Below are 22,150 nucleotides of genomic sequence, written 5' to 3'. Positions count from 1 at the left end.
GGGGGGGGGGGGGGGGGTTTAGCGCAGACGTTTTTTGAGGAGAAAACGTCCATCATAAAAACATTTATGGATCTTCTCTTATTCAAATCACTGTCTTTACACCCTACAGTGTACATGCATGTGTAATACGTCTGTATGTATGCTGTGTACATAATTTTCAATGTTAATGTACACATGAACTTAACATCTACTGTACTGTGTATGTACCTGTATTCCTCGTATTCATCTGTAGGTACACATCCCTTGTATTCATCATCCTGGGAAACAAAATATATATTAAACTCATCAATAAGAATATACATATAAAAAGGAAAAATTACATTACTTAAAAATTTAAATTCACCAAAAACACCACAGAAAAAAAAATTAAATTATTTAAACTGAAAGTTTGTTGGCATTTAATTTTTTTTTTTAATAATATATATTCGACCTATATGGTCGACGTAATTTCAATTGAACCTCTATTTAATCTTATTCTGATCAAATAAAAAAGAGATATCCTTATATTATCTTCAGTTGTGGTTTCTCTGTGAACATGAAAGTTTAACACTCTTTCAGATATCATTGATATTCAGATATAGATTTAAAGGATACCGTTGTGAATCGGACATAGTCACGTTTACAGTTCCTTTCATTATATCACCTGAATATTTATTCCATCTTTGGTTTGATAATCTCGAAGTTCCCGCAATGCACGGTCCCTTTCTTTGCGTAAACTAAGGTTCTCATTTTGAGCATCTAGAAGAGAAAGAAGGTTAATATTATATATCATCTAGAAGAGAAAGAAGGTTAATATTATATATAATCTAGAAGAGAAAGAAGGTTAATATTATATATCTTCTAGATAGAATCCCCACAATTGTAAAAATGGAAAAAAAGGACACTGACATGTTACTTGTCCTTAGTCTTAAAAATTTAAATTAAGAAATATAACGCCGGAATAATAATTATCCGGACTTGGGAGAAAAAAGTTTTTAAAAATAGATTTTAAAAACAATTTGTTTATAAAAACCGATGAACCAAAGCAAAAAGAAAATTTGTTCTCAAATCCAAGATTTTTCTGAATACTTAGTTACAGTGCAGGGGTTTATATATTATTATCTAGATTGGGGAGGGGGTGGTGGGTTTGAAAACAGGTTTCGAAAATTTGTGAAGAAAACAAGAAAAAATGGCCATTAACTAACAAGTCTCTAAAACTTTACTTGCGCTCTGCGTAACTATTTCTTTTTTATTGGGGTAAAATTATCTTTGAAGAAGGGGGGGAGGGTTATTTTTAAGAAAATATAAACACTGTTCAGCAAGAATTACCTAATAATTTCTTAGCTAAAATATCCTCTGCCTCTGAAGATCTGTTTAAAGGTATTCCTGGAAAAATAGAAAATATTGAAACTTATTCAACTTCAAGCAAGTTATTTTTTGATTAAAAAATTAAATTTTTTTCCTCAAAAAAATATTTTAAAAGTTCAAATAATCAATGAGAGCACGTCCGGCAGAATATTTTTTAAGTGTCTATTTTATAACACTCTCTGCGTCATTTTAAAAATATAAAGCTAAAATTCTTCTCTTTTACGAAGTAAGCTCACAAACATGAGAAAGAACCGATATGAAACTTGTAAAAAAAAATAATATTAGATTTGTGTTATCAAAATAAATTTGAAATTCATCAAAATTAGTTGCAGTCTCTACTGGGCAACTAGGTCCTTTTTGGACCTTAAAATGGACAACGTACTTAATACTCCTAAAAACAAAACGTCTTTCTTGACCTAATCATGGACCGAAATAGCAGTAAATAAATGACCAGCTGAATTGTCCGGCGTTGCCCAGATTACTCGAGTTACTCACACCGTTTACCCGCACTTTGTCTTAATTTACGATTTTAGCCGTGCCCTCGCAGGGTTGCCCGTGCAATTTTTAAAAATTTCATTTTCTAGCTGATGTCAGTCCCGGGGTAGCCATGGGATCCATAAAAAAGTGTCAGTCAGTTTGGCCCAGCTGTTTGGCTATAGCGAACATATAAATGAGCGAAGAGCTTTATTTCATAGATTGTTTAGTGTTTACCTATTAGAAAGAACACAATAAGCAGCCAAAGGAAAAGAAGCAGCAGAAGCAGCTTACCAAAGTTAAAGAAAATTCTCATTCTTGGATTTCTAAACATTTTTATTTCCAAAAAAAAAAAATTATCAATTATCATTTAAAATCAGGATTATAAATGCATCATCCGATTGAAGGAAAAATAAAATCTTAGATTTTTAAACTTTTTTGTGCCTATAGTAATCATTAACGAAAATAGATGTAACATATTTCAAAATATCTTTTATTTGATTTGAATTTTGGTCAAAATAAAATGAATCAGATGTTGAAGGGTTTTCCAACATGTAAACAATCTTAGATTAAATAAAATTTAATAATATCTTAGAAAATATTCCTGTTTTAATATATTTTATTAATCTGTGCTGTAGAGTAATCAGTACAAAGTCGAGATATCAGTAAATTCATCCTGATACAAACAACCTAAATTATACAAATTAAAATTTATGCAAAAAATTATCAAAAAATGCAAAAATCACAGATAAACTCTACAAAAAAAAACATTATCTTGAATTCTGCAAATTTTCTTCATTTAAAATCAAATCACAAGGTATAGGGATGGGAGGTTTTTTCCTTGTCCTGGTTTTTCAGTCTGGACTTCTTTTTAATTTTACTGTGTAAAAACAATTGATTTTGGATTTAAGCATTGATGGAAAACTTTAATAGAGGGATCAAGCATTGATCCTCAAATTATCTTCAGTTCCGACCTCGGATGTACATTTTTTTGAAAAATAATTCCCCCAGAAAATGTTGAATAAATTTTAAAAATCCTTTATAACCCCGGTTAAAAAATATATTTTACGACACACATAACTATTGGTTTGAACAAAACTACTGAACAGAAACCTGATACGTTAAAAACATTATAAGGTAAAATAAAACTTTAAATCTTAACTCAAGTTATGTAAAAAAAAATATGGTTTAGCAAAAAGAGAATTTTGACGTAAATTTAAAAAAGTTATGCCCTTTGTTTTTGAACAGCGATTGATGTTTTATCGATTATCTTTATTGAGTCAGAACTTTATAGTGGGAGTATTGTTTATATTAAACTCTTCATCTCAATTCAGTATACTCAGTTAAAATTTTTGAATTTGAGGATAAGATACTTTCTCTTAATTCAAGTTATCGCTGCGCGATATGACCATCACGGGATATCGTACGGGAATTAAATTAAGTCTACATATGATGGAGGTCACATCTTGATCCCGAAGTTCACTTCTCCGAAACATTCAGATTTCTGAGCCCGCGATTTAAAAAATTCGGGGAAATACGGCTCGGGTCTAAGCGGTCGTTGGACCTTATTTACGGCTTGAGCTTTCGGATTCAAGCTGCATCTTATTTTTCACCGAGTTGAATTTAAAATTTAATATTCAATTTGGCGGATTTTCATGGTAGGAATTGGCGCATTTCCGGTTTTTTTGAGAACAAGACTCAACATTGAGCCTTGTTCTCCACTTAAACCAACCTAGGTCGGTTTTATTTTCATTGGGCCTAACTCCTTAAGTCGAGCCGAAGATCTTGCAGCTGTCAATCACGTGACACAAGCTGTCGTCAGAGTTGGGTCGAAGATTGGGTCTTAAAGTCGGGTTTAAGAAATTACGACAAGAGCCGAAGCTTTTAAATCGCGGGCTCTGGAGAGACAAAAGGGTTTAAACCCGCATATATGTTAGTTTCAAATACCGACTATAATAATCTTTAAAACTATATTTCATATAGCATGTAATTGATTCGTTCCAGCATTTATTTCTACAAAATCAACAAAGGCCGTACAAGAATTTTCAAATGTGCCGAAAAATAACTCACTTTCCCAAAAGTATGTTTCTTTACTTAAAATAGTTCTAGAAATTGAAAAAAAATTCATTTTTATAATTGAACTTCTTAATGGTAGAAAATGTTTCACAATTTATGGATTCATAAAAGCTTTCGTAAAAAACAAACAAAACGCATATCTAAGGCATATTTAAGGAACCAAAAGCTAATTATAGCCCTCCAGCAGAAGATTTCAGTGTCAAATTCACAACGGTACCCATAAAAACTTAAACAGAGGCGGAATTTAAGGCCACGGCTCAAATTTGGTTGGTTCCAATTAAAATCGTATTCATTACTTCAAGATTTAAGCCGGCGCTCAATTGAAACCGGTTTTTGGCGGTTTTAAGACGCGGCTAAAATTCATTAAATTCGGACACTGATAAATAATATGGAAGACATAGTCGTTTTTCTAGGTTTACAAATGTTTAATTCTGATGAATCCTATTAGTTTTCCTGAAGTAGAATCACTCTAGAAAGAAACCTACAAATAAAATGACCTATTTTTAAAATTATAAAAGTTAATAATCTTATTCTTTCATACTAACTTAATCAAACAAGACTTTTAAGAGTACCGTTGTGAATCGGGCATTGCCACCTCTACAACGAGGGGAAAATTAAGTTTGAACCTAATTCGATTATGTACAAGATATCTCCCTTGTACACTGTACAGTTGTCAGCTTATCGTTACATTGTTATCATCTGAAAAGTAAATTAAATAATTGATCCACAAAATAATTTTTTAGTAGAAACATACTTAACAAGAATTAAAAGGGAGCCTTGTACATTGTACACGGTATATATTTAAGGATTTCCGACAGTACAATTTTACCGTCGAGACACATACTAAAATTATTCCATAATTGTCCGATTTTCCGACTGGCTGTGTTATAGGAATATAAACCAGTTTGGGCCGGGATATAAAATGTTTATTATACAGGTTTATAATCTAGTTTAGTCTCGAGCTTCTTGTTCTCTCCAACCTTCCTGACAGCCTTCATGAAGTCTTCGTCTATCACCCACTCACGCTCAGCCCTAGACAATATATTTATATATAGATAGAAGCATAGAAAGATATATTCATAGATTCTATATATATATATTCTAAATAGATCCATAGATAGATCATATAAATATATTAATAGCTAAATAGATAGACAACTCTAAAAAGATAGATAGTTGGATATATTAACAAATAGACTGAAGAATATTAAGATAGATGGATTAAATAGATAAATATTAGATTGATAAATGACAAATATGAATTCAGTGAAATATGGTTTAAGACAGATTATTTTATAAATCAACAGATAAAACTATAAATAGATTGATGGAGATATTCCAGTAATTATTCAGTAACGCTCCCCTTCCCTGGTATCCAAAGTACTGAACTGTGTACAGTTATTGTTAAGTTTCGTATTACAGTTAAATGTTAACTTCATAATAGTGATTGTATGTGTTTAAAAAGTAACTTTTTAAGGTTGGTTAGATCCCTAGGGATACTTCAGCGTGAAGTATTCTTTTTTTAATTTTTTCCTTCTATGAATTTTTGGTCGAAAAGTATTTGAAAATTGTTACATTAGAAACTGGCTACCTAATCCTATAATCCAAATGAAGAATTCGTTAAAATATCCACAATACAAGCAAAATAAATTAATTTCAGCAGATAAGTTACTTTTTTAAGAGGAAGAACAAGATTCCCAAGAAAGACAATTTGAAATTTACCAAACTGTTACCCTTACCCCCCTTTAATAATTCCCGGCCTTTCCCTTTATTTAATTTATTTAGTTAAACCACACATCAACTTCTCTTCAGGGGTATTTATTCCTCTAATAATGCGTCTAAAAAGCATAGAGAAAGAATTTAAAAAAATGGCCTTTAACTTGAAACTTTTGACACTATCATTGTCAAAACCTCAAAAAAAAATTGTGTAAACCTTCATAACATATGGGAGACGGTATGAATTATAAATTTAACGTTAAGAGGGTTGTACTGACAGGAAGTAAACAATGAGGTGAGGGGAGGGGGGAAGAAAGTTACAGGGGGTAGTGGAAATGGTGAAGGGGAGGGGATAATTATAATGTTTCGGCCAGGACAGGTATATTTGCTACTGGTAAATCAGGGTCCAGGTATGTGAAGTTGTACCAACGGTATTCGAACTTAATCGTGTAGTTTTTATCAAATATCGGATAATTTTAAGTTTGAAATCACCGAGAGATTTAATAGTTTCAATCGATTCCCAATGTAAACTACACATCACCAATGAAGTGTGGTGGGGAGTGGAGATAACTTAAGATAATTGAAAACTGAAAGTAGTCAAAACAATTTGCCCAGAAAAGTTTTGATTCTGAGAGTAGCTGAGTTGTTAATTATTGATCAGTCTAGCCTCAAGCTTCATTTTTCTTAGCTTTCAAACCTTCTAAATAAATATCTTATTCATGGAGATGCGAAACCAATCTTTCTCCATTCACCGACCCTACCCCCATTCACCATCCTTTAGACATTTACCGACCTTACCCACCCATTCACCAACCTTTCCCTTCTTTATTTCCTCTTTTTTCTCCACAATCTCCATTTCCTCTTTGACTCATTCCTCTTTCTTCCGTTTCCCTTTCCCATCTCACTTTTTCAACAAACAGAAAAATATTCCTGTAGACACTATTTTACTTTTCTCGTTACTAAACTTCCTATGATTGACTAGTGACGAAGTATACCTGATGGCGAAAAGACCAGCTTCTGTACACACATTCCTGAGATCAGCTCCATTGAATCCATCACTGAAAACAGAAGAATATTAACACACAAAAATACTCAACTCAAACATAATTTTATATTTCAGATATCTTTCCAAAATAATGGCGCGTAAACATTTGACGGCAGAATCAGGATGTCAAATTATAAGAATTTGAAAATAGAGTTTGAGCCGACTAAACATCTCAATTACAAGTTTTAACAAATTTAAACATAATTTTCAGTGCTATTTTGATTTATAAACTGTTGAACAACATGTATACACAACACATAAACATAGAAGTCAAGAAAGGCTGTCAATTCAAAAGCTCCGCTTTGATTACTGGCAAACTTGTAATGAGAAAAAAGCTTTTTCACAAAACTCATTGACTTCATTGTATTGATATAATTGCCCACGACTGTATTAAAAAATATGCAAAATCCTACCGCACAACAAGTGAATATTAAAAACAACTGAATTGGGTTTAAGGCAATAACTAGCTTGTTATTTTTTAATTTGGTATAATATCTAAACCTTTTCCGGATGCATCAAGTAAAAAACGGGNCCCCCCCCATCCGACAAATTATAGCATACAAACCTAAGCTTAACGACAGCTTCGTAATCGATTTCTCCGTGTTTAGTGATAGGTCCAGCGTGAATCTTCAGAATCTCCATCCTAGCCTGCTCGTTAGGTAGAGGGATCTCAATCTTCCTAAATATTCACCATGTTTAGAAGTTTCCTCATCTAATATTAGGAAGAGGGATCTCAATCTTCATAAATATTCACCAGGTTTAGAAGTTTCCTAATCTAATATTAGGAAGAGGGATCTCAACCTTCCTAAATATTATTTTCCAAAAAGAAAACTCAGAATTCTGAGATATCCGACTATGGTGTGTTTTGAGGTTCTTTGAAGTAAATTCCTTGATCTTGAATAGGACGGATCTTACGGAACTAGACAGTAGAAAGTCAAATAGTACGATTTTGCGACCTCGTGGCTTCTAAAATTCTGATTTTGAATTTTGAAACGGTAATTTATCCGATTACATAATAGAATTTCAAAAATTTTGTTCTTGGGGACAAATTCGTTTAAGACAAAAATTACAATAAATTGAATGAAGCCTTGAAACTTTTATATTTATTTTTGAACCTAGGAATGCATTTGATTTCTACTATTCCTAAATGTCCGATCATAACTCATGAACCTCTAGACCAATTTGCCTAAAACTTTGATTGGGGAACTCGAGATTACTACGGAAATGTTCTTGGCTTGATTTTGAGATTTAAAGTTAAGTGGGTCGACTTTTTTAGGAAAAAATAGCTAAAATCGTAATTTACGACCAAGCGCGGATAATCAGTGGGAGCAACTATGATGACTCTGGGAAACGCTGGGTTCTTAAACTAGTCTTGAATATGACGCTTTTTACCTGTCTAATCTACCAGGACGGAGAAGAGCAGGGTCTAGGGTATCTGGACGATTTGTTGCCATGATCATCTTAACCTATACACGCACATTTTACTCAACAACAATTTTTCAAATAAAAGCATTGAATGTAACGGGGTAAAAGTTATTTTTCAAATAAAAGCATTGAATGTAACGGGGTAAAAGTTATTTTTCAAATAAAAGNCCAGTTTTCTGTTGCAAGAAATCATTAACAGCCAGTTTAGATTCCGTACAGTCGTCTCTAAGTCTCATTCTTTGTGGATAACCCTGTATCCAGAACTTCTTGGGATACCAAAATATTTCGATATTACCTGCGGCCGCCGATAGCGTCAATTTCATCCATGAATATAATACAAGGTTGATGATCTCGGGCATAGTTGAACATCTAAACACAAATTCATTTCTTAGAAGATTGGTATCCAAAAAAACTTTTTTTGCGTAAGTTACAAATGAAAACGAAAAAATTTTCTTTAGAAAAATTAATAAAAGTAAAAACAATTTGAGTTCTTATATCTAAAATATAGAATCCTAATATATAACCATGAGCTTGTAAACATAGAATCCTAACCCAACAATCATGAAAAATAAAGTTATGAACCCTAATCGAAAACTTTGCAATTATGTGAAATTCTCAGGTTTCAAAAACAAGCATTAATCAGATCACTTGATAATTTTACTTCACATAAATCCTTAAAATAATAAGAATCTTTTACCTGAATTTTTTTTAAATATTTAAAATGTACAAACCTCTCTGATAAGACGAGCGGATTCCCCGATGTATTTATCAACAATGGCGCTGGAAACAACCTGAAAAAAACATAAAAAAATATAATTGTTATCTATTGATTTGTTAGTGTTCAATAAAGGTGATAACGACCTGGACTGATGGAGCCCAATTTTGTTAGGACCAAACAAGACCAAAAATGTCTAGCAAACTCGTGAAAAAAAGAAAAATCCGCGAAATTGTGTTTTGATATTGTTTCTAAACTTACGAGAAAGAAATAATAGCTACAGAATTTTAAAAAATATGAAATAAGTAGAATAACAGGGGTGTAAATTTTTCTGTTTGCCCGATCCCCCCCCCCCCCCACGGGGGAGTGCAAAAACATGAGCTTTCATTGGGTTTGGGGGAAAAAATGAAGAAAAAATGGAAAAGGGGGAAGGGAAGGGAAAAGGGAAGGGAAAAGGGAAGGGAAAAAGGAAGGGAAAAAGGAAGGGAAAAATGAACGGAAAAAGGAAGGGAAAAGGGAAGGGAAGGGAAAAGAGAAGGGAAAAGAGAAGGGAAAAGAGAAGGGAAAAGGGAAGGGAAAAGGGAAGAGAAAAAGGAAAAGAAAAAGGAAAAAGTGAAGGGAAAAGAGAAGAGAAAAGAGAAGGAAAACGGGAAGGGAAAAGGGAAGGGAAAACTGAAGTGAAAAGGGGGAAGGGAAAACTGAAGTGAAAAAGGGGAAGAGAGAAGGGAAAAGGGGAAAAGGAAACAACCACTGACACAAAAAAAAACATAATAAAAATAACAGTGTCAGAAATGCTTAAAAAAACTCGAGGGGGACCTAGAAGTTGACCTTTTTAGGACACCAAAACGCTTCATTATACAACTAAAACTCAAAAATTTTCTTTACAACGGGCTTCAGACACCTGTAAAATGTACCAGTTTTTTAAGTTGTGGATTTGTGGAAAAACTATGATTCTGAAAAGGGGAAAAACATGAGTCTCACAACTAATATACACCCCTGGACTAGAATAACCAACAAAGAATTACAAAGTTCAAATAAAAAGAAAGAAAATCTGTATTATCTGAAGAATCTTGCCAAAATGAGAACGATATAAAATGTTTAAGTTTGGAATGAATCCCATAAATTATGATAACGTCGTTAAAATGCATTAAACGTAGAGAAATAGAAACATAAAAACAAATAATACTGATAATAAGTAAGATAGGCTGCAAGGTAGGGGACACATTAAAAGGATTGTTCAACTATTTCAAAATTCACAAAATTTTCTATATTTTTTTTACATTTAAAATTTTAGGATCCCACCTAAGCCATCCTTTAGGTCAAAATGTTGAACGAAGTTGAATGAAGATGCGATACTATGACTTTTTAACCTTTTGTTGAATCTTACCTTACAGATTGTTTTGATTTAAAAACTTATTTTTTCAGAAAAGTTTTAGTTTGTGGCTGGCATTTAAGACATTGATTATTCTAATAAATGACCAAATCTCTAGTACCTTTTATTTTTAATACATAACCTTTTAGAACTTGATTACTATAATAAATCTAATTACCTTATATCTAAGGCCCTGAATATCTAATAGTATGAACAATTTTTATAATACGCAGAAGAATGTAATGAATTCCCTGAAGTAATCTGCTCAGATATTTAGGAATAATAGTTCTACTTTAAACTTATCATTAATTAGAATAGTCGGAGTACGTTTCTTCCAACACTACAATGGTCGACCAGATAACGCCTCCGACTGTGAGCGTTTAATTATCTATCTATCGATCAGATAGGAATCTTACGTGAGACATATTGCGGCCAAACTAACGTCCCCAAAGTACGTCATTAGAACGAACCTAGTTCATGGAAAAAACTTACTCTGTACCTAAAGAAGGAACGGAGATGAAAGGATAAGGGGATCGGGTGGACAAAATAAATTTGATTCTACTGAAAAAGTAAAAAAGGAATTTATCAAGCAGATATATTTGTACATTTAACATAAAAAATTCATGTAGGCATCCAATGGCGTATAACGTTTTTACTTAATTTTTCCCTAACGTTTAAATACTTAAGAAGTGACAAAGAGAATAAGATGTCCAGGATCTCTAAGACTGGAATAAACAGTTGTTAAAAATCTTCTAAAACAACACTAAATAGTTTGTAGTTGCTTTAAGAAATTTATAAATTTGACAACATTCTTAGGTTGATGCAGCATACAGTGAGATCTATTCACAGTGGAATAAAACCTTTTATATTTTGGCAGTACTATGTGTACTTTATATTGCTAGAAAACCAATGATTTTACCAATCAAATGAAAATCAATTTATTAAGTAAAATGGGTCTGTTTACATTGAACAATTGATAAATGCTTCATGTTAATTGAACTAACTGAAATCATGATCCATCATATTCCTACTCCAGAGTTTTATGGGTCCAACTGTATATGAATTACCTTAGGGAAGTTTGCGTCCAGTTGACTGGCAACAGCTCTAGCTAGCAATATTTTATGGGTCCAACTGTATATGAATTACCTTAAGGAAGTTTGCGTCCAGTTGACTGGCAAAAGCTCTAGCTAGCAATATTTTATGGGTCCAACTGTATATGAATTACCTTAAGGAAGTTTGCGTCCAGTTGACTGGCAACAGCTCTAGCTAGCAATGTTTTACCGGTTCCAGGGGGTCCATACAGTAAACATCCCTAAATACAAATACAGTTGTTGCCTGTTTATTTTACATCAGAATCAGAGGCGTAAAAAAGGGGCTACGATGGCTCAGCCCCACACCCCCACACCCTGAATGCATAAAATCTAGGTTTTCACGACCCCTGGAATTGAAAAAAAATATATATCAGACACCCCTGGACAACTTCCTGAATGGAAAGATTTATTTTTCTATTCTGACTATCTGAACTCGCAAGTATTGATGAAATTCAGGTTTCGTATTAAAACATTCGAAATAAAGCATTCTAAACCATAAAAGCCAAGGAACTACAATAAATATAAAACTTCATATATATAAGGATAATATATAAGTATTAAGTATACACAAGTTGATTTAAGGGTTATACCAGAAATCCTCAAAAAGATTAAGTGCAATTTTGAGAATAATACTAATAAGCGCAGTTGAAATAAGACTTTGATTTTATTCTCCCAGAATCTCCATGCTGAATAATCGATGTACGACTTTTTATTATGCAATTTTATGAACGGATGGGCGTTTGGCTCTGTTCCCATATTGATGATACCTAATGCTGAACCCTTAATTTGTAAAAAAAAACAGTTTTATTAGTTTCCGGAATATTCCTTGCGTTGTACGAGATGGAAACTCTTGTATTGTGCACATCAAGATCAGTGCTTAATATCGATCTCTTGTTTTTCTGCAGATTAATTTAATCTTTATTCGATATCCCGCAGGGTAATCGTACCAGGGGGTAAAGGGAGATTTTTTCAAAGGATAATAACTACAATGAACATATGGAGAGGTTGTTTTAAATAGATCCTCCAATTAAAAGTGCCCATAGTGAATATCAAGATTGAGCGATCGGGATTATGAGTATCCAACATAGGCGTAGCTATTGTCAAATAATTATGAAAAGATTTTTTGGAATAAAAATATCTGCGAGAAAACACAGCTGCAGATGTTGAAATTATTTTTATTCAAATATATTCCAAGAACCATGAGTCGGCAAATTTTCAAGTTTAGTTTGCGGATTTTAAATCTAATTTCTCAGTGGTGTGTAGTTTCAGAGCTAAAAGGGGACTGTAACCTTAACATCAGTAACACTCCTCCCAATATAAAAGTAAATGCCCGATTCACGATTGTATCCCCATACAGCAATTTTAATTGAATCGTCATTTAAAGAGGTTATGTCCGATTCGCAACAGTACTATCTATGTCGTTATCTGATCAATAATTTGTAAGATGTCATCGATTTTTAATTTATAATGTTTAAATCTGAGTGGGTACAGAATGTCGATAATCAAAACTTCGAAATTACAAAATGTCGACTGCTTCAAAACGTCAACTGCTACAGTGATAATAAGAACACAGTAGTATAGGAAGACGACATTAAAGCAATACAAAGATAATACCTCTACTAGTAAGCTATTAAAACATTTATTAAGTCTGTTTAATGAGTCTGTTTACACTGCACTATGTATGTGCTTCTTGGTCACTAAAGTCATAACTTGAGTTAAAAAGGCGACTTTCTATTCCAGAGTTTTCTATTTATTACTGTACAAAACATTGAATTACAAAAATTTTAAATTCTTAAAAAAAAATTTATAAATCAAAAATCCGCGTAAATTATATTTAAACAACTTACTATGTAAAAAATGACATTTTTGTATTTATAAATATAAACATGTTCTTACAAATTTAATTTTTTATTCCAAATTCAATAAAACCATATAAACATACCAAAATGGCGGAAAAAATTGATTTTCAAAAAAAAGAGGGGGGGGGACAACAAACCTGAGTTCTCTGATCTGCTCTCCGAGTCCTCCAATCTCTGAATATGAGATATCTCCTGGATCCTCGTGAGACATGTTGTACACTAGAGGATCAACCTAAACAATATTGTTTAAAAGGGACTGAACTCCCCCAATTACAAAATGCACAAAATTTTCAACGAGAAAGATATTGCCCGTGTAGAAATCTGAAAGTCATTATTATTGAGAAGTAATTAAGAATAAATCTATTTACAGCTAGAACAAAGAAGAACATGTCATTCATTCATTTAAAAAAAAAAATAAACCACTTCTCTTGGGCACAACTTCAAATTAAAGAGACGTGATTTATGTATGTTCCCTGAGGCCAAGTTTAAAGAATTTTAACGCGTCGCGGAACCACCGAAAACCGGTTCAAATTGAGCGCCAGCTCAAATCTTGAAATAATGAATACAATTTCAAGTGGAACCCACCATTCTTTAAGATCTCCCTCTGGACTATGATAAAGTGGTTTAACCTCTCTGGGAAGATATCTCATGATGGTGAGTGTGGTCATATCCAGAGCAACTCTTGTTCCAGGTTTTAGTTTAGATTTCTCCAGCTGTCTTCTACATCCAACTACATACCTCGGTCCATTCGTAGCCTATAAACTCAGGATGGTATCTAACCGGGGAGATTTTTTAAGATCAGGAGAAAAAATGAAAAATTGGACTTGCAAAGCCAAGTTTTTTTACATTCTTTTTCTTCCTTTTTCCCAAAAATTTATAATTTTCCCCAATTCAAGGGTAAATTGATTTTCACATATTAAAAACTAAAAAAAACTTATTAAGGGAAAAAAAGGCGGAAAGTTTGGGGTTTTGGGAGATTGAGTAAATTGGAGAAAATAAGTGTTACATGAAATGCAATTTGATGACCCATTTCCCAGTCCCACTCAAACAAAACACAAAAATCGGAGGGAGGGGAAAGCCCAAGAAAAGAATTTTCCACCTTAACGATGAACTTCTCCTCTGTAAGTTGACGGAGTACCTCACCAACAATCTGACCAACACTCTGTAGAGCCTAAACATTAACAAATATCTAGTCTGAAAATTTGTGACCAGTCCCTTTAACAAAAGATTCATATGGTTGTGTTTGTGAATTAAGTCTTACATCGATTCTAAACAATTGTGACAGTCAATATGGTTGTGTTTGTGAATTAACCAAGTTTTGTATTGAATCCATTCTATAAAAACGTGACCAGTCCCTTTAACGAATAAGGTTTATATGGTTGTGTTTGTGAATTAACCAAGTTTTGTATTGAATCCATTCTATAAAAACATGACCAGTCCCTTTAAAGAATAAGGTTTATATGGTTGTGTTTGTGAATTAACCAAGTTTTGTATTGAATCATCAGAAAAGTTGAGGAAAATATATTTAATGAAGTATTCAGGTTCTACACAGGATACACAGGAGACAACCAAGATAGACTGGATGTCAAGAAAAATGATGCTCAACTCAGAAAATTATTTTTGATCCATTTAATCTTATAAAACTTAAAAAAACGTTACATAAATCGTTTATTCCCTTCCATTTAATTCTTTTAGAGAATAACATGGGCGTATGCCGTATAAGGGGGATGTCCGCTTAAATAAATACTTACTTAGCTTATCACTGACATCAGTATAAATTAATCAAATTAATTACCTTTAAATCATTCTCACTCTTATCAAACTGTTTCTGGAGATCTTTTAATTGTCCTCGAAGATCTTTTAGTCGTGCATCCACCTAGATTATCAATCAATCAATCAATCTCATATTTAAACCAGCATTCACTGAAATAACCAAAGATAACCCCATTAATCGACTTTTTTCAAGTTTCAAAAATTATTTGATTTTAATGGTTATTGCTAATTTGTTAACTAATAAAAACTTTTAGCAAGTTTTCTACAGGGGTAGAGATTTACTGAAAAAAAAACCTTCCCAGGTAAATTTTTGAAGCTTAGATTTGAGAGAGGGGGGGATATAACAAGGGAAATAAATTAGCAGCCTATCTTATAATGATTCGTCTTCCAAAGCATACCTTCAATATCTCTAAAAACTAAAGAATTCACATTATTAATACTTTCCCCAAAAAAATATTTATAAAATATTTCCAAGCATGACAAAAAAATATTGATATTAACGGGTGAGGATTAATTCAGAAAAATTATACCCATCATGGTACGAAAACATGTTGCGGGAAGGTCGATTTCGTAAATTTCACTTGCTTCACCCAGAATTGCATACATTATTGCTTTTATGGCGATTAAGTACAAGAAAAAATGTTGGTCAAAATATTACTTTATCACTAGATTCCAAGACGGAAAACAGAATTCAAAAAGGTTGGGATTCTAAAAATAGGTAAATAGTAAAAGAAAGAGTAAGGTAAACATGGTTTTAAAGATGAAAAAAAACTTTTTGAGCCTCAACTCAACCCATTTTGAAAATATCGAAATTTGTCCGACAAACATTGATTTAACAGAAAACTTATTTTTTTTTTAAGGTTTTCCAGATTTTTATGCTTTACACAAATCCAGTTAAACCAATTTAGATTTCGAAAATTGTTTTAAAATCCTTAAATGTTGAATACCTCCTTGTGTTCCAGCAGTTTCTTCCTGTAATCAGACAAGGACTTCTCCTTGCTCGGGTCGACAGACATTCTTTCTGCAATAATTCACAATTAATTTCAATAATGAATATTTCAATTATTAAATTCCGACACGATTATAAAGAACTAGATTTTAAGCTATTAATAAAGTTCAAACGGAGCATGGACATTGGACAAAATATCTAAGTTGAGGGAAATTGTTGATAGATAAAGAGGATTTTGGACTTGAAATCTTGCTTAGACGTGAGAATCTTGGGATTTTAAAGATAGAGTCCCTCTGGTGTTCCCTCCTGCTTCCTGTACAGCACGTTCTCCTTGGACTGCTTGAAATCCTCTTGATTAACCTGCAAACATAGTTTGTTTCTTTAAAAATTCAAGTGTTATCATGATTAAACTCAATAGTTTGTTTCTTTAAAAATTCAAGTGTTATCATGATTAAACTCAATATTGGGCGCACGGGCGAGAAGTGAGGGAAGTGATTGATTAGAAAGGGGAAATGAGGGAAAGGGTTTGGGAATAATGTAGAGGAGGCTACCTTCATTCTCCGCTCTCTAAGAGCTAAAAGACCAGCTTCTGTACAGATAGCTTTAATATCAGCTCCAGATAAATCATCCTGTAGAATTAGAAAAAGTTATAAAATTATTTAATTATTAAATTTATCGATAAATTAATAGCTAAAGAAAGACCATTCTGTAATATTATTAAAATTATTAAACGAATTCGATTTCTTTCATCATTTACCATTTATCAATTATCAACCAAAATAAAAACCAAAATCAAAATTGGAAAGAGGTTGATATGTTCAAATTGAATAAAAATTGGTATACGTCAAACCAAAAATGAGCGATGATCAAGAGAAAAAAATTGTTTTCTCAAAAAGATTGATGTAATCAAAAGCCTCTTACATGTTGGATGATTAAATATTTAATACTTGAAATTCAAGGCGCTTCGCGCCCTTCTTTCTAGGCTTTTAGGGCGCTTCGCGCCCATCTTCTATTTAAATTGTGAACATGTTCTTTTTGTTTACATTTTAAAACAAAGACGAAAAAAATTTGCAGGTTTAAAAAAAAATCGCGGATTTTCAAGAATAATTTTTTTACAAAATTAAAAACCTTTAAAACACATTTTTTAAAATTTTTATCATTCATAAACCTTCCCAGCTGTGGTCACGTGATGTCCCAAAAAAATTTGGGCCTGATCGGTTCAGCCGTTTTGAAGTTTATTGGATTCAAACAAACAGACAGACAAGCCAAATTTATATATAGATTAGTTGACAGTTTTCATTTGTTACCTTGGACATGATCATCTCATCTAGATCTACATCATCAGCTAGAGTCATCCGACCTTAAGTAACAGTAATTAGTTTTATTTCAATGCAACTTCAAATAAAAAGTAATATGGGACACATTTAGTTAATTCCAAGAATTCACTGAACTCCATAAAAAGGGTTAAACTTTCATGGCTGTTTTTTTCTTCAAATTTTATACTATTCGAGGGACTTGGAGCCAAGTTCTGTGTCAGCCAATAGATTGATGAACTCAATAAATTACATGTTTTTAGAATCGTAAGTTTACATTTTTTACACAACTGTAGACGTCCAGTTGAAACAAAAACATTAGTTGATCACCGTTGAATTCCGCAACTTTAAGTAGTTCTAGTTTTTCAAGGTAACGTCACTGCCTTTTAAACCTTAAAAATGATTTTAAGTCGAACATTTTTGGAAAATGACAAGTTTGAAGACGAACCAAGAAAAGAGTGGGATTTAATAGCGAATTGAGGCCGAATTAAACGAATTTGAACCACGGCTTAAATATGGTTGGTTCCGCTTTGTTTATATTCAATTTTTTAAGATTTAAACCAGCTCACAATTGAAACCGGGTTTTAGGGGATTTGAGACGCGGCTCAAATTCATTAAATGTGGACTCTGTTTTAAATTGTTGAATTATATCGTTAACAACCCCCTTTAATCCCCTGCCACCACCTGTATGGATGTTAAAAATCCTTCGTTTAGTTTTCTCGTCAGGTAGAGGAAATTCAATCTTCCGGTCAATCCTTCCAGGTCGGATCAGGGCAGGGTCCAGGGTCTCTATACGGTTAGTCGCCATAATCACCTGGATATTCATACACTTAGTTTCTATTATTATTATATATATTATTTCAAACAATTGTTTAACAAATCAATCAATTGTTTAACAAATTAATAAATTGTTTTACAACTCAATCAATTGTTTTACAAATTAATCAATTGTTTTACAACTCAATCGATTGTTAAACAACTCAATCAATTATTTTAAAAATCAGTCAATTGTTTTACAAATCAATCAACTATTTAACAACTCAATCAATTGTTTAACAAATCAATCAATTGTTTAACAACTCAATCAATTGTTTAACAAATCAATCAATTGTTAAACAACTCAATCAATTGTTAAACAAATCAATCAATTTTTTAACAACTCAATCAATTGTTAAACAAATCAATCAATTGTTTAACATGTCAATCAATTGTTTAACATGTCAATCAATTGTTTAACAATTCAATCAATTGTTAAACAACTCAATCAATTGTTAAAAAACTCAATCAATTGTTAAACAAATCAATCAATTGTTAAACAACTCAATCAATTGTTAAACAACTCAATCAATTGTTTAACAAATCAATCAATTGTTTAACAACTCAATCAATTGTTAAACAAATCAATCAATTGTTTAACAAATCAGCAACACAAAGAAACTACAATCAGTCCATCGTGATCAATTGATGAAATCAAGCATTTCAATCAATCGAGTATTTATAGTTTCTGTATACAAATATTTTTTACATTAAAATCAGAGATTCGGTTTAAAATTGATGTAATTACTCTAGAATTAAAACCAACACTATAGTTGACTAACCTTAGTATCTCCTCTAGAGTCGAATCCATCAAGCTGATTAAGAAGTTCCAACATAGTCCTCTGGATCTCACGTTCTCCACCACTGTTACTGTCGTAACGTTTGGTTCCAACAGCATCAATCTCATCTAAAACGTTTAATTTATGAAACCTTTTTTTACACATTGTTACGGTTTGTAAAGTTTTGTTACGTTTTTTCTTTTTTTCTTTTCTTGATTAAATAAATGGTGGGGGTAATGAAATAAATCAAGGTTGATTGATGACCTACAGATGATTTTTAAGGACAAATTTCTACCTATGAAGACGATAGAAGGCGAGTGTTCGTCTGCAACCCTGAACAGTTCGCGGACAAGTTTAGGACCATCACCCAGATATCTAGAAATCAGAACATAATAATTTCAATTCAAAAATTCCGATCTCTTCTCTATTTGTAATTTTTTTTTTAAGAAATCTTAAATATCTCAGACATTAGTTTAGGATTTATTGATAAATTAATAAATTTTTGCTTTTCAAAATAAAATATACATTGTACACCCCTGTAACGGGAACAATTTACAAGATTCTTACTCCTTAGCGAAGTTTCTAAATAAAAAGGTTTGAAAAGATGACTTTCATCAGGATTGTTACTAGCTAGGCCTTTAATAGTATTTAAAACTTACTTCTGAATAAGTTCTGATCCAACAACCCTGAGGAAGGTTGCAGAAGTCTGATTAGCCACAGCCTTAAAAAAATCAATTTTTATTTTGAGATTGATAAAAAGATCAAGATTTAAATAAGTATTGCATGAGATTGATATTAAGGTTTAAATTGAGGATTGCATGAGATAGATATTAAGATTAAGTTTGATATTAAGATTAAGGTTGAGATTAGGATTGCATGAGATTGATATTAAGGTTTAGATTTAGGATTGCACGAGATTGATATTAATATTGAGGAATGAGGATTGATATTATGATTGAGATAAAGTTTGTTATGAAGATAGAGATTAATACTAAGATAAGGCAGATATCCGATTGATATCAAGATTAGAATCTCATCGATCAAATCAACAGTAAATCTTAATTTTACCTTGGCCAGGAGTGTTTTTCCAGTGCCAGGAGGTCCATACAGGATAACACCCTAGAATATACAGTTCAGTAACAGTACAATATCAATACAATATCAGTACAATATCAATACAATATCAGTACAATATCAGTACAATATCAGTACAATATCAGTACAATAACAGTACAATATCAGTACAATAACAGTACAATATCAATACAATATCAGTACAAGATCAGCACAATATCTGCAATATCAGTACAGTAACAGTACAGTAACAGTACAATTTCAGTACAATATCAAATCAAATCAGTACATCATACCACATTCTTATCGGATTTACTTTATAGCCAAATCAGCAATAATTTTTATTATTGTCACCCATTTCGTGTAATTATGTATGATTATTCCACGAAGAAGGTGACAATAAAAAGAATTATCTACCGGGAACTAGAAAGATACATAGTTCCAATTGTTTCTCCCTCTTCGATAAATTCGATCCCTGAATGGTAATTGGACCTTTGTTGGATAGTATTCTTCATCTTGAACGCATAATCTCGAGTATCCAATTCATGCACTTCTAATTTGCGGATCAATGCTTAATCTTTTTTCTCATTTATTAATAATTGATACAATAATTTAATTATCAAAAGATCAAGATCAAGCATTGATCTTCATATTCACAATACAAAAGTTTCCAGGCTGTTTTGATCCCGAGATTTGTTACACAAGAGTTCTTACTTAAGATTGGTTTTACCTTTGGAGGTTTGATCCCCATCTCCTCGTAGTACTCTGGGTGGGTGAGAGGGAGCTCCACACTCTCCTTGATCTCCTGGATCTGAGCATCTAATCCTAGAAGTTGATAACATTAAAGGGAGCTAGACTTTCCTTGATCTCCTGGATATCAACAAGACTATCAGGCACAATTGGTGATCCATTCCTGATAGTCCCTTCCCCCCTCAGAAAAAAAATGTATTCATCCATAATATTTCGTTCATTCGTTTACTTATTTTTAATCTGTCAAGGTTTTCAAGTAATGGTTAATTCATAAAAGATTATCCGGAACACACGCGGCCCAATTTGACCGAAAGAAAGAACCCAATGGGCCAAAAAAAATAAATTTCAGGCAACTGACATTTGGTTGGAAAAAATGTTGAAGATTGAAGTACGATTAAAATGGCGACTAAAAACCTAAAATTATTTTTTAAAAAGGCGCTAAAAGCCTAGAATCCATAATATAAATATCTACCTCCGATATCAGCATAGCTCTCTGTTGGAGCTTTCTCTAGTTTCATGACGGTAACCATAGGATCAGTATCATCACTCAGTACTCCAACAACAGCGTGAACCTAGACATTGACATCATTGAAATCAACAAAATAGTAATATACTAGCTTGAGAACCCAGCGTTCCCCAGGTTACTCATAGTTACTCTCACCCTTTACCCGCAATTGGCCGTAAATTACGATTTTAGCTTATTTGAACCCACTCGACTAAGAATCTCGAAACCATGCTTAGAACATACCAGTGGAGTTACCCAATCAAAATTTTAGGCAATTTGGTCAGAGGGTTCCTGAGTTATGATCGGACAAAAAAGCAAACAGACAAACAGAGATTACAGTTTTATATATATAAATTAATAATTAATAATTTATGCGTGAAATATCTATCTGATAAAGATGTTAGTTATATTAAAAGATAACTGTAATAATGATAGCGACAACACATTTTTCCACATTTAAGAGGCTCAGGAACTGTCTTCACCTAACCTAACCCAACATAATGTAACATTTTGGTAATCGACGTTTTGTTTTTTTAAATCAATTTAATCTAAACCTAATTCAATTACACATTGTAAACATAACTTTGAGAATATTATATTTTTTTATCAATTATTCACATATTTCGAAGTACAATATATTGTGTTTTGTTTGATAAAGATTTTTTTTAAATACACATCTAATGTACTAGAGGTTAACAAAAGTTACTTAGACTATAAAAGAACTTAGAACTAGCAACAAACTAATCCCTATATCTTTGCAACATGATATCGTACACCTTATAAGTTATATGTACTATGTAGTCACCAAATAATCACTTTTATGTAGTTATATACTTGAATGTCACTTTTTGTAATTACAAAATTGTCCCTTTATGTAGTTCCAAATCGTCATTTTTATGAAGCAATCAAATTGACATTACCAAATTGTCACTTTTTTGTAGCTACCAAAATTATCGCTACCAATTTATGACTTTTATATCGTTAACAAATTGTCATTGCCAAATTGTCACTTTTTTATAGTTACCAATTTGTCATTACCAACTTGTCACTTATATGTACTTACCAAATTGT

The 22,150-nt window shown here is 32.3% G+C and overlaps 3 protein-coding genes across 5 annotated transcripts in view; all 3 read right to left on the bottom strand.

The window, feature by feature from the left end:
- LOC111700035 (alpha-(1,6)-fucosyltransferase) overlaps positions 1 to 4,598 on the bottom strand; it is an 18,166-nt gene extending 13,568 nt beyond the window's left edge. Inside the window, exons 1-6 of one of the 3 annotated variants that reach the window (XM_023470847.1) lie at positions 4,524 to 4,598; positions 2,426 to 2,497; positions 2,059 to 2,147; positions 1,309 to 1,365; positions 644 to 738; positions 208 to 257 (exon numbers count right to left, since the gene is read on the bottom strand). In XM_023470847.1, the coding sequence (XP_023326615.1) occupies positions 208 to 257; positions 644 to 738; positions 1,309 to 1,365; positions 2,059 to 2,137 (281 nt within the window). In that variant the 5' untranslated portion in view covers positions 2,138 to 2,147; positions 2,426 to 2,497; positions 4,524 to 4,598. Of the gene's footprint in view, positions 1 to 207; positions 258 to 643; positions 739 to 1,308; positions 1,366 to 2,058; positions 2,148 to 2,425; positions 2,511 to 4,523 lie in introns of those variants that run through there. The other 2 variants (XM_023470845.1, XM_023470846.1) reach the window with 2 other exon arrangements.
- An 18-nt stretch (positions 4,599 to 4,616) lies between these two features.
- On the bottom strand, positions 4,617 to 15,926 carry LOC111700041 (26S proteasome regulatory subunit 10B-like). Its single transcript, XM_023470856.1, is given in 12 exon segments — positions 4,617 to 4,929; positions 6,609 to 6,671; positions 7,224 to 7,337; positions 8,051 to 8,151; positions 8,315 to 8,452; positions 8,815 to 8,874; positions 11,396 to 11,482; positions 13,200 to 13,352; positions 13,750 to 13,875; positions 14,220 to 14,291; positions 14,916 to 14,996; positions 15,841 to 15,926. Coding segments are annotated over 12 exon segments (1,167 nt in total). The 5' UTR covers positions 15,910 to 15,926; the 3' UTR covers positions 4,617 to 4,826.
- LOC111700036 (26S proteasome regulatory subunit 4) overlaps positions 15,912 to 22,150 on the bottom strand; it is a 25,974-nt gene continuing 19,735 nt past the window's right edge. The window contains exons 9-18 of the mRNA XM_023470848.1: positions 21,047 to 21,146; positions 20,555 to 20,649; positions 19,819 to 19,869; positions 19,410 to 19,471; positions 19,046 to 19,125; positions 18,754 to 18,878; positions 17,840 to 17,969; positions 17,150 to 17,202; positions 16,394 to 16,471; positions 15,912 to 16,202 (exon numbers count right to left, since the gene is read on the bottom strand). Of these exons, the coding sequence (XP_023326616.1) occupies positions 16,119 to 16,202; positions 16,394 to 16,471; positions 17,150 to 17,202; positions 17,840 to 17,969; positions 18,754 to 18,878; positions 19,046 to 19,125; positions 19,410 to 19,471; positions 19,819 to 19,869; positions 20,555 to 20,649; positions 21,047 to 21,146 (858 nt within the window). The 3' untranslated portion in view covers positions 15,912 to 16,118. The remainder of the gene's footprint in view (positions 16,203 to 16,393; positions 16,472 to 17,149; positions 17,203 to 17,839; positions 17,970 to 18,753; positions 18,879 to 19,045; positions 19,126 to 19,409; positions 19,472 to 19,818; positions 19,870 to 20,554; positions 20,650 to 21,046; positions 21,147 to 22,150) is intronic.

This window comes from Eurytemora carolleeae, unplaced genomic scaffold, assembly GCF_000591075.1.
Source record: "Eurytemora carolleeae unplaced genomic scaffold, Eaff_2.0 scaffold92, whole genome shotgun sequence".
NCBI classification, from domain to species: Eukaryota; Metazoa; Arthropoda; class Copepoda; order Calanoida; family Temoridae; genus Eurytemora; species Eurytemora carolleeae.
This window is presented reverse-complemented; position numbering and strand designations above follow the sequence as displayed.